At 35.8% G+C, this 13,324-nt stretch overlaps 1 protein-coding gene across 1 annotated transcript in view; it reads left to right on the top strand.

Moving 5' to 3' along the window:
• Positions 1-13,324, top strand: part of DPP10 (dipeptidyl peptidase like 10) — a 61,174-nt gene that overhangs the window by 20,787 nt on the left and 27,063 nt on the right. The window contains exons 2-4 of the mRNA XM_010714105.1: positions 1,785-1,905; positions 5,346-5,500; positions 8,042-8,139. Coding sequence (XP_010712407.1) covers positions 1,785-1,905; positions 5,346-5,500; positions 8,042-8,139 — 374 coding nt within the window. The remainder of the gene's footprint in view (positions 1-1,784; positions 1,906-5,345; positions 5,501-8,041; positions 8,140-13,324) is intronic.

The following is a 13,324-nucleotide window of genomic DNA, read 5'->3' as shown; positions in this document are numbered from 1 at the left end:
AGGTGATACTTATAATCTTGAAAAATTAATTAGTTAGATCTTGTTAGTTAAAGAAACTTAAATAAAATAGAATCATTTGATCAAGAAAGTGTTTTTGTAATCTTCTGAAAGCAGTAGTTAAAATGAGATTGTCAGCTGTAAAAAATTGCTCTTTATTAAGCCGTGATCAATATAGTGCTTTGCATTGCTCATGGTATCTGTAATTTAGTTTTGTACTGATATTTTGAAATCACTCTAATAGAGAGTGCTGTGCTAAATTATTTTATTTTGCACAGTTAGGTAATTAACCATGCCTTGTTATTACTACTACTTTTCCTTTTATCTTAAGGAAAAAAACAACTTTGAATGTGGAAATATATATTGAATTATATATATTGATAAGAAGTATTTGTCAGTATTAATTCAAAAACCTGGTACCTCCATCTCTATTATTTGCTTTCTCTTGGTATGAATGCTGGATCACATCAGCTTCCATAAACTCTCAACTACATCAAATATTGTTTATTAAACTATAGTTATAATACAGTAAGTACAGTAAGTAAGTAGTTATAATACATTTTGGATTATTCAAACTGGATCAAATATTTTTACTTCCATTTTGGTCTCCCAGCATAGTTCTGATTTACTGATCAAAATAACTGTTCCAAGTCACCCTTGATTCACAGGAATGGTGAAAATCATTGCAGTACTCATGGGATGAAAAATCTCAGCTTTATTGCTTTATGCAGTGGAATCATGAAGTAGCTACTATTAGATATCAAGAAATGCCATTAGTTTGGAGTCTCAGAGGGAAATCTATTTCACATACTAATTCAGAGGAGGAAAGGACAGCAATAACAGCAATAATAATACTAAGCTCTCATTAGTATTTTCCCATAAATTGTTTGTCGTAGAAGTATGAGGGAATAATAAATGACTAGGCTTTTAAAATGCTCTTTGGTGGAAATATATTTACTTCATATTAGCTGCCCCTGCGACTCCATATATCAGCATTCAATGATTAAATCCTGTTACGCAAATTTTGTGCTGTACATTACTTCTGTTGTTCTACTAGTTGCTTTTCTTAGTATAATACTGGTATTAGATTGATTCCATTGTTAAGCTGTGCAAAGACATATGTAACAGTTGTAATTTCACAGGAAAGGAAAAAAAAGCCCAAATCAGATGTTTATTTGTTATTAACCTCATATGGGGGAAAATGTCTCCAGTGAAGGAATTTGTGATACTGCACACCCAAAGTGTGTTGCAGTGAAGTGCTCCAATCCTTGTGGATTGGAGAAAGGTGGTGATGCAGCAGTCTGTGACTTAGTTTTGCTCTCTCACTAAGCTTCCATACTGATAGAAAGCTACAGCTCACATTTATTATGTATGTGTTGTGCTGTATGTACTTGCAGGACTATGTCTAATTTCTTGGCTAGAAAGACAGAAGATTTTATTAGATAAAGTGGAATAAGTGGATTTTTTTTAATTTATTCAACTATTATAAAACTGGCCTCTTCTACCATTCTGAGGAATGCAGTAGTTTTTCTTAAAGTGAATAAAAACATTCCAACTGCAAAAGCTTATTTCAAAGGAAGAATTTGGCCTACTATAAGTATTAAAAGTTTGCATACTTTGTCCAAATTGATAATAAAAGGAAATATGTAGCCCATGTCAGAGGAAACTCATGATGAATTATTCTGTTGACTGTTCTGAGCCTGAGAAAATTGCATATTGTTTGCTGAACATTCATTTATATCAAAGAAAATGTTCTTTTCTCTTTCCTTCTCTCTTACCTCATCTAGATTTATATTTTTGAAAATAACATCTACTACCAGCCTGATGTAAAGAGCAGCTCATTGCGCCTGACATCTTCGGGAAAAGAAGGAATTATTTTTAATGGAATTGCAGACTGGTTATATGAAGGTAAGCCAGACAGATATTTATGTTTATTAAAACAGATGAGAGGTTCTTGTACAGAACCAACAGCAAAAATCCATTTCAGAAAATGCTCTCTCATGTTGCTTTTGCTTCTTTGGCTTCTCATTTTCTTGCAAGATTGCCTTTGTATCTATTCATACTTTGTATTGAGTGGTGTTTTGCATAACAATGCTTCATGAAAAAGAGGAATTTATTTTCGACTAAACTATGTCAGCTGAACTATGAATATTAGATGGTATGTTAAAAATATACATAGTAGTGAAATTCTAAAAACATTGGGTTTTCACTGCCTACTTCAGTGGAGCTGACATTTCAAATAGAGCTATTCAAATAAAACTAAACACCCTGTATATTTTGTTTATTTAGAATAACTCCATTTTTTTTTTCTTTGGAGCTATCTAGATTTGCACACAGTTAAGGAGAGATAGGAGTCAGTTTGATGCTTGTGTGAACAACTGTGCCAGTCCATTTACAATTAAAACATCCTAACTGGAGTCACAGACAAATCATAGCACAGAAGTAGACTTGGCTATATTTTCCTTCTTTACTGCTGGATACATATCGGAAGGTGATGTTACCTAGTGCAATGCTTTTTTAGCTGTGAATTCTTCAGTGTTTGGTATTTGGCATTAGCATGACCTGCAAGAGACTCCAGCCCCAGAAAGCAAGCAGTAAGATTGCATTTGTCTCTAAGAAGATACTTGAATCCAATTTGAGTGTTATGGCAAGTTTTTAATGCTGTCATTAGTGCTACCTCAGCAGCAACTGCTAATTTCATTTAAAGCAACTCAGAATGGGCTCCAGGAGTAGGACTTGATTATCGTTAAGGGTCCCTTCCAACTCAGGATATTCTGTGATTCTCTGAAAGTGTGCTGTTGCTGACAAGCAGTGCCAAAATGCAGTGGACAGCTCAGTCTGTGTTATCTTCCAACTTCTGCAGTAGCCCAGGGTTTCTCTCTGCATCTGAAATGCTTTAACATAACTAAAAAAGTTTGGAGTAGATTATCTAGCCCTGATACAAAAGATTTAAATTAATACACACGTCAATTATTGTTTCTGTGAGACTCTGGGGCTCATTAATTCTATAGATTAATAGGGTGTGTTAAATACTCGGTTACCTTACTTACAGTAAATATCTTACTGTAAGTATCTTTCTTACTGTAAGTAGAGTTTTGCAGGGCAGAATGTTTTTTAAGAATGTGGTGCACAGGATAACAAGGCACATTAGTGGGACCCTCAGAAATGATGTTGTCTGTACCTCTTGGCATCTGAGTAGTTATGAGCAGATAGCTCACGTAGACAGCTTTGAAAACTGACAAGTTTTGCTTTCTGTCCAAGTAAGCTCTGAAATTAGAATGGTAATTTGCATCCCTTTGTGTGTATTTGATAGTTAGCCACCTGCAGTGAATGTTTTCCAGTGTTTTCCTGTGTTCATACATTTTGTCATATTCATGGATACAACAGAGCAACTTTGAGCCCATTTTGCATGCACTTGGGGGCACCAGCACTGGAGAGGGCAAGCGTGTGTTTTCTGTTCTCCTTTTGGTGCAGCACGGAGCTGCCATGAATGCTATATACTGAAGGATCATCATACAACTCTAGTTTGTAGAACAAAATGCAGCGTGAGATTCTTTATAAAAATAAATCATTTTAGTCTGCAAAGGATTATAAGAATATTGAAAAATGAATCAGGCTGGAAGAGACCACAGAAGGTTACCTGATGCAACTGATTGGTTCTGGTATTTTCCATGCCTTTTATCTAAACTGTCTGGAAGGTATGGAGTAGATCCTTGCTGAGAATTATACAGATAGAAGTTTAAGGCAGTGAATTGAATTTTATGTAGTTTGGACTTCTGCGTTAGCAAGATCTACATTTGAGAGAACTAATGAGAAGCAAAACTAAACTTTTCCTTGACACATGCCAATAGTCAATACTTTTTTTTTTTTTTCTCAGTTTATCAGTGTATCAAGCAGTATCTAAAGTAGATTGATGTAGTTTTTCTGTAACTTCATTTGTCTTAAAGATAAATGAAGCTGTTGGTAAAACAAATCACTTTTCCTTTAAGCTGTAGACATTTCACGATGAACAGAGGAAGAAAGTGGGTGAACTTGGAAAGAGCAGCAGCTAGCTCAATAGTGGCAATGATGTTGTCTAGGGTTAGGCTTCTGTTTCTCTCTGTGTGCCCATCCTTCGTACAGACACATATGAAAATAACTGTGTATGAAAAACCTAGTTTGAATACAAACACAATTATTGAACGATTTCATTATTAAAATAATTAAAGCAAGTTCAATTATAATTTTTGCTGTCTGATGTACCCCATTCATTCTCTGCTGGTCACCTGTGTAAAAGGCTTTAGATATGCAGTCTGGGAGCAGAAATGTGACCCAGAATATACAACTTTGAAGATAGGTCCGGGCTTCGTTGCTCCTTCCCTAGAGGCTTCAACTCATTCAGGCACTTCAATCCTTTCAGAATCTGATTTGTGTCTTGGAGAGTGTCCTTTGACAATTTAAGTGGGTTTTGTAAGTAGATTCTTAAATTATGCATGCTGTCAGGCCTCTATTCTGGTTATTATGTTATTCTCAATTAGTTTTCCAGCCATGTTCTTCAAATTTAAATACAAAATACTTGCAAAAAAAAGAGTTATCAAATACATAACAAAAAACATCCAAGTCTTTTCACAGTTGGAAGACAAATGACCTGTACAGCGTGAATTTGGAATTGGTTGCAGGCTGCTTTATTGGTATTCCAGTTGTATGTGCTGCTTCTGTGAGTGCTTCTGTTCTTAATTCCTAGTATGAAATACAATCACAGTAACTACAAGAAAACACTGCATTACATTTAAAGAATGACTTTTATTTGGCAATCAAATAAAATTTGGATTAAAATCAAATAAAATTTGGATTTAAAACAAGTTTTTAAAACTATTTTTGAAAAGTTAGATTGCAAAAAAAAAACCCTAAACTAAAGCCCCCAAATTGTACTTCAAAAATCATTACATAAGTCAATATGTGAGGATCTGCATGCAGAGAAATCAGGCATAATAAAATTTCATATTAAAGAAGGAAGCAGATTGTCAATCCTAAAAGAACTCTCAAGTAAAGTTGTCCAAAACATTTAAAAATTAATTAAACATGTATAATGAAATGCAACAGAACAAAACATATGACAATGACTTTTATCTTTCACATTACAATAATGTATCGATGTCAATGAAAGTATTCATTTGAGGAAGATGGGGCAAGATTGATGTTTTCCTATGCCTTCTTATTCAAACATTCAGTCAGTATAATGTGAAATTAGGGGAATTAAAACAGACACATTTCAAGTAGCCACAGAAAGAATAAATCAGTGACAACCAGATGAGCTGGGAAGTTTGAAGTACTTGCTGTTACGATGCTAAGGCAATCTGTTTTTGCAGAGGAACTTCTCCATTCTCACATTGCCCACTGGTGGTCTCCAGACGGTGAAAGACTGGCATTCCTGACCATAAATGACTCCCTGGTTCCTAGCATGGTTATTCCCCGATTTACTGGAGGCCTATATCCAAAAGCAAAGCAGTATCCATACCCTAAGGTAAGCTAAGTACAACTGTAGTCCATACCCTCCTATTTCCTGTTCAGTAGTGGTATTCTGTATGAAAGGAGTGTCTCTGGAAGGCAATAGAAGCTGACTTGGTTCACGTTGCTTTTCAGGAAATATTAATTAAATGTTTTTTTCTAGTAGACTGTAACACTTCTTGCTAGAAGGAAATTATTGTGTGAGGGAGCAGAAGACAGAATGATTCATAGCAATTTCGTCATTAGCATATTGCATGCTAAAGTCAGTGCACCACTTCTGAGAAAAGAGTAAAATGTTTGTAGGACTGCACAGGAAAAAAGATACTGTCACATTAAATAAAATAATAAATTAAAATATGTATATGTATGATATATATATTGTATAATATTTGATATAAGTTGAATAATTTATATTATATACATATGATATGTATGTATATATTTATATATGTAGATATTTATGCATACACATGCACCATGACTGAGTTTGAGAACATGTAGAGAAAGATTTTTAGGTTCAGGTTGGAAAATAACAGGGCAGTTCAGGGAGGGATAATGTCTGAAATTGCTCCTCAGTTTCTGGGAGTTTCTTGATGAAATGCCTCCTTAGTCATCATTGTTCTGTTAAGTTCCAATGCTGATATTATCTTCCAACTTAACAGGTTTTCTTTAACTTACATACAATTTTAAAGTGCATGAGTTTCCTTCTTCTATGAGACATAAGTATGTGTGTGTGGTTTTCCTTTGAAATTTCAAGGGAAGTTCATTGAGGACTTGAAATAATATTGCTCTTAGCCTATTCTTGCTGCCAGTTTTTGGAGATAAGTCTTTGTTCTTAATGGGTGGAGAAATAGATTGCAACAGGTACTATGAAACAACAATGTGTATGATATATAATGTGTGCTATAAAATAATACTCTGAAATAATAAAATAATAACTTTTTCAGAAGTAGTTCACGTGCTTTCACTGACAAAAGGCCTTGAGTGATAGAGAAAAGAAAAACATGTAATGAATATTTTAAAAAAAAGAGCTTTGTAAACAAGAAATGGGAATTCCACTTGATTAGCAGTTCAGAATAAAAGTGATGCACAGTACTATTTTAGTAATCTAATTAATGAAATAACATTATTTAATGTATCTATTTAATGTCAATCTAGCTCCCCATTAAACATCATTAATTTGTAATAAATCTTGTGGTACAACATCAGAGATGAAAAAAAGGTTGGATCTTTATGTAGATGAAAACATTCAAGAAATTTTTAATTGTGATTAAAAAATAAAATGAAATCCACGTGTATTTGTGAGTATTGGAACAGGCACTTCTGTGTACGTGTTGCATAGACAGACTTATAGGAGATATCTGTTGTGTCCAAAGGACTTGATCAGTGGTTTTCTTCCACAGTTTTGCATTTGTGTAAGCTGCTTCCATGTTGAGAATGCCTTTGAAATATCGTACTTGTTTTCAGGCAGATGTAAAACTTTATAAGAAAGAAATAAATTCCAAGAGTCAATTTACAAGTCTTTAGCACTAGTAAAAATACACAAGTACCACCTTCTTCTCCCTCATATCACTTAGAAATAGATGCAGCATTCAGACTGCCTATATTTTGAGAAAAACCTGATTTCTAAAGAAAAAATACAGAGGTATATTTCAGCCAAGCCCTTTTGCACTTCTGACTATCCCTTTGAAGAGTCCAATGTACTGCTTTGCAGATTAATATGATTAAAGCCAAATATCAGTGACTTTACTTGGCCCTTCCAATATGTTAAAGTCATTCCCATTGAAATACACACTTGTCATTCCCCCTTAAAAGGCTGTGTAGCATGGCTTACAGAAAAAATAAGCTTGAATATGTTATTGCAGGGAGATTGGTATGGGACTAGCGGTATCTACTTGCTAGCTTTTTATACCTTTGCTTTCTGTCACCAGTCTTTTCTCAAGAATGCCCCATAATAATGTTCCATGTTACCAAGAGAAGCATGAGTCTTGGCTTCTTGTAGATATTCAAGTTTTATCAGACTCTTCCCAGTGGATGTATAACAAGCTACCATTTTATTTCTCTTTTTCAATAAGAAGTGTTCTTTGTTGTTTTGTTTTTTTCTCTTATGAAGACAGAATCCTCTGTACCAAAAATAGAGATTTCCTTCTCAGCAAGTCAGGAAGACCTAGAGAAAATGGTGATGAAAGAGAAGGGAAGAGAGGAAGAAGAGGAATGCTGTGTCAGATAGAGGTTATGTAGCTTTTTGGAAGAATGCTAGGGGCTGGAAAAGACCGCTGAGTCTGGATCTGGCTGCTCTTTTAGGAAATGACCAATGCACTTCCAACTTTGTCCCCTTGCCCTGCACCAGAGGACTGCCATCAGTGAGGGACAACAAGAGGATTATGAAATTAATACTTACTATCTTCATTTGTGTAACTTGTATGGCTGTGAAATTCACTTTCAAAGAGCTTTCTCGTTATTGTAAACATACTTTATTATGCTAATGAGCAAGTCTATTTTAGCTGCCACTGATTCATTCAGTACCTCTAAAGCTCCTGTTTTCTTTTTTTCAAAGGCAGGTCAAACAAACCCAACAGTAAAGCTGTTTGTAGTTAATCTGTACGGACCAGCGCATACACTGGAACTGATGCCACCTGACAGCTTTAAATCAAGGTATTTTAATTTCACTGTTTGGTGAAACTTGTGTTTGATTTAACGTGACTGTCTCTCAGGCTACTGGTTGCCATTTTTACTTCAGCAAAACTCTTGTATTTGGCTGGAACACACTTGACCTTGTTCTCACAGCCAGACATAAAGACAATGAGGTCAAATACATGTGATTTGCTCCTCTTAAAAATCTCAGGGATCTGGAATTTGCTCATTTCCAATGTTCTGAGGAGCTTCAGTTCTCTTGAAATATGTGAAATTAGGAATACTAAGATAGAGTCAAGAGGTCCGAATGCTGCTCTGTGCTTGCTGTGGCATTCATTTGTAACCTTTCTTGCTGTGAGCCAACTTGTTGGTTTCTGTTTCTGAAATGAAATTACATTCAGGTAATGTATGCACCAGGATGTTCTGTCATTTAGAGATGAATATCTTAAACTTGTCAAATGTATTAGGTTATGGAAATAGTTCACCCCTCAGCTGACAGATGCAGGGAGGTGGCAGGGGGAGAAGTGATGCCATCAGGTCACACAGACTAAGAAAGGCTGAGCTGTGCCTGTGCTTGATAGAAAGGTCATTAGAAGAAATCGTGCTTTGGAACCACTAAGCTGATTTAATGGTCCTTTTAGCTTCAGGACTGGCTGCAACTGGTAACCCTCCTGATAAAGTTACTGTCTTAAGGCAAGCTCCTGGGGACCTGTACTCATTGGAGATCACTTGAAATTTTTCCTTAAGGGCAAGAAAATTTCCATTTATTCCCTTAGGGTTATTCCAATTTGACAATTACGGTTGTCTTGTTGAAATTCCCACTGTGGTTTCAGTGCACATGTTAATGGTCTTCTAGCCCTAAACTGTTATATGGTATAGGTGATAGTAATAAAGAGTAGCTACAGTGCAGATGTAGCTGCAGTCTAAGGGCAGAGATCTGCCACTTCCCTCTTCTCTGAGGGCATTACTGGGTGGGGAAGAAAAGAGAATAGAAAGATTGGCTTTGAAGATGTGTATTTCTAAAAAAAATGCTGTATCTGGGTTGTTCCTGCAGTTCCGAGAAAAGATGTTGAAGTAATAGTTTCCAAAACAATCTAGAAGTTAATGGTGGGTAGTGATTCACAACCATCAATACCAACTTCAAGCTGGCCTCAGTTCTCTTCTACACAAATTGAGGTATCCAAAATTAGTGCAGGAATAATTTAGTAGTGAATTATGCCTTGTAATTATTTATGTCAGCTGGAATGCTGACTGATTGTGTTTATGGAGAGAATTATTTTGACTGCATTGTGGATTTTGAAGTATTTTATTTCTATTGGTGCTCAGAAACAGAACAAAATCTCCTGCTGTTTATTAGCCCCTCACTAATGAGTGCCTGTATGAGATTTGAAAGAGATTCCCTGCTACCAAGGTTAGCATCTGCACTTGCTTAAACAGCATTAAAATTGTTGTTTTATTGTTTAAAGATGTGAAGATGTGAAATGGAAGCACTGTGTAAACCAGCAAGAAGAAGACAATCTTGAAAACGTAATGGCTTCATTTTAGATTTTTCGGTTTCATTCTTTCTGCCTGATTTGTTGAAAACAAGGGTAGATCAAAACAGGCGAATACTGATATCTTAAAAAGTATTATTTGCGTCTTAAAGTTGAAGTCTAACTTAGTTTGTAAAATTTCTAGTGTGAGACTGCGTGGCATCTTCCCCAGAGTTTTGAGTCCTTGGTGAAGATAATGTTCTCTGCTCTCTCTGTTACACAGTGACATTCCTTTAAATTTCTGTAATACTGCTTTCAAGAGTGTTAAGGCATTGCAATGGGCTGCATAGGGAGGTGGTGAAGTCTCTGTCCCTTCAGGTGTTCAGGAACCGTGGAGATATGGCACTGAGGGACATGGTTAATGGTATGGTGGTGTTGAGTTGATCATTGGACTTGGTGATCTTTGAGATCTTTACCAACCTTAATGATTCTATGATGTATCAGAAGGTTGGTTAAAACTATTTAAGCCTGGAAAAAATTAGCTTTATCTTCATTTTAGCTGTTAGGGCATAATAATATCTGTGCTATAAAATATAGGAAAGTTGCATAGATATGAGCCAGTAATTCTGAGAATTTTACATTTTAGCTCTGGTTTTGATTAACTGACAATAATCACATAGGTCATCGAATGTGTATACACACACATACACACATATATCCATGTGTTAATATGTATGCTGGTATGAGGAATGGCCTCTGAGCAGGCCTTTCTATAGTGGAAATCTTTGGAGACTATAATTTTTGGGAGGGTTTTTTTTAATTATCGTATTTTTAAAGAAAAGTGTTGGCTGTACTCAGTGGTCAAGTCTTTTTCACTGCCTTTCTAATCAATTCATTGTGGAGTCATTAATTAAATATATGATAGTAGCATTTCACAATTAAATAGTAAGGAGGGCTATCATAACTTTAAAGATCTTTCATGATTGACGCATTTTGAAAATGCATATTGTTCACGTCGTCACCAATTGCTATCATAGGAGAGATATAATCCCATGCATAAATGGGTAGGGAATGTAGTTTCAGTTATTTATAACCCCAAAAAGTAATGTTCATCTTCTCAACCCTGCCCAACTCTGCAGTGTGGGACCTCTGAAGGCAGACACCTCTTTCTCTGTTCTTAGGGTGTAAGATTGAGTCAGTTCAATGCTTTACCATCATTTACTGCTTGGGAGGATTCTAAAAATGTAATTGGTAATACTTCTCAATTTTCATTCAAGTTATTCTGAAAGAAAGCAAAAATATTTTTAATTTTACTCTGTAAAGTTTTAGTCTGTGGAGAAATTTATTTAAAGAAATGCATGAAAAGTTATTTCTACACTGGTTCTTGAAAGTCTCTCAGTGTGTAGGGGTCATCTGCTGCTTCCTTTTTCTGCTCTCAGCCATAGCGAGCAAACTGCATTGACTGCAGTATTTCCAGTCACTGCTGACCAGGTAGTTTTAAAAGGCACTTTAATAAATTAAGTCAATCCTTTTCTTATTTTTTTCCAATACTGCTTAAAAGCCTAAAAAAGGTAGATGACCACATCCTGTTTTCATATTTCAATCATTTTGATTGATTTTAATTAATGTTTTGTAGTGGAACTGGAGACATTTAGGAAATTGAGTTAACATAAATTTAAATAACAATTTTTAAACTCTTTTTTTTTTAAATTGCCTATGCATTTCCAAATCAACACAGTTATTTGGATGCTTTTATATACTTTTAGCTTGAAATAAGCTTTTGATTCTGTAAAGGATTCTGTACCTCCTGCAGCCAGTTTGTCTGAGCCTTGCAATGGGATAGAAATCTTATTTCTTCTAACTCAAGTGGAAAAGATGCAGGGGGCAGTTTTGTATTAAGAAACCAAGGTTTCGTTTTCAGCTGTTCTTAGACATGCTGTCTAGTCACTTCTTTCAAGCTTCTGTCCCTCCTCTCTTCTATAACTGTGCAAGAGCAATACCTATCTCACAAGGTTAATGCAAAGGATTTATGCATTACCGCACCTTCTATCAAATGGCTCTAATATATTCAGTCAAAGCCTCCAAGATAAAAGTATATTCATGGGGTTTATTTTATTGAAGCTTTCCTGTTCAGTGCCAAGATACTGATGGATTATTCCCTTCCCTGTTCAATGGGAAGAAATGTAGGTTCTGCAAATGGGGCAGAACCAGGCCTGACACAGCTTGTGGCTGGGCTAGGGCCCAGCAGATGACCATCACCATGGCTGGGCTACCAAGTGGCCAGGGTCTGAGGCTGTGAGTAGATGGGGAGTGAGGCTATATGGCCTGGCTGTGATGGTGGCTGCTGGCACCCATGGAAAGGGTGCCATGGATCAAATAGTCCCAGAGGAAGGCTTCTGTTCATCTGTGTGTGCCTACAGCAAGCAGCATACCAAAATGCTATCTACAGTTATCTTCGCTACTTTGCACACCGTGAAACCATTTGTGTTAAATTTTTCACATGGGCTTTTGAGAATGGCATTTTTTATTAGCATCTGTAAATACTTATACAGTTTTCAATATACTACAATGAAAATAATTTAAGAATACAGCAAATATTTTAGAGCATTGTGCACTGTTTGAGTTTCTGTTTCTCAACAGCTTGCCAGCAAACAAGTAGGATGTAGTGGTTTGGCTTTCTTAAGATAAGCCCCATTTTCCTTATTATCCAAGTCTATTAATACCATCAACGAAAGTAAGATTCCTTTCATTCATTACTATTTCCTATTTTTAAAACTTTTTTTTCTTGTGTTAGCTCAAGGCTATTTTAAATCTAAGTATCTGAAGTTCAAACTTAATTAGGACTGTAACTACGCTTCCAGCATAATGCAGTGCAAATCCCTTTGCTTTGTTCAGCTTATTGCCCCTGCTGACTTTGTTGAAAACTTATAACAGTAGCTAGCAAAATGTGCATATATCTCTGCATGTGCAAGTGAAACAAAGTGTGCTGAATATTCTTGAATAATTATAAATATTTTAGAAAAACGCTCAACTGCCTCCCCAGGAGTGCATATCAACTGAGATAATCAAAATAAATGAAAAACATTCAATAAGAAAGGAAGATTAAAAAATTCGGGTGTACAGGCCTGGCAAAAGATGATAAGCATTTTTGATATCAAACATGTTTTTTATCAGCACTGAGAAATAAACCCAGATTTCACCAAGTTACAAGTCTTCAAAAAGAAAAATATTATTGCCATATACTCAGGAAAAGCATTTGTTTTCCTCACACCTCTCACTGAATATCCTCTGTCTGCATCAGGCCCCAGGATGTCACCTTGGTGTGCAGCACCTCTGCAACACACATAAGGTGTTCTGATCTTCTCTATTCAGAGATTTCTGTCTGCTTTTGTAGTGTGAAAAAGAAAGCTTACTGCTTTGAATTCAGGAAGGAAAAAGGCTTAGAATAGATGAGAGGGAAGAGACCCTACAATATTGAGATGAAAATGTGATTAGATATGAAATGAAGTCTGTCTAAAAGAAAAACCACAGGTCTGCGAGATAAGGATTAAATAAAGTTTTCTTGACAATCAGGGATTTTGATGGTTATGCTTAGAGTTAGGTGGTCCGGGGTAGAGGAGATGAGTATTAGCAAACAGGTTTTATGATAGAATTGGTCCATATTACAGTGTCTCTGATATGAGAGGAGCGTGCTGGGAGAAGAAAGCTGGGAGTGGGGTGAAAAGATATTTTGA

Source organism: Meleagris gallopavo, chromosome 7 (genome assembly GCF_000146605.3).
Source record: "Meleagris gallopavo isolate NT-WF06-2002-E0010 breed Aviagen turkey brand Nicholas breeding stock chromosome 7, Turkey_5.1, whole genome shotgun sequence".
Classification (NCBI taxonomy): Eukaryota; Metazoa; Chordata; class Aves; order Galliformes; family Phasianidae; genus Meleagris; species Meleagris gallopavo.
This window is presented reverse-complemented; position numbering and strand designations above follow the sequence as displayed.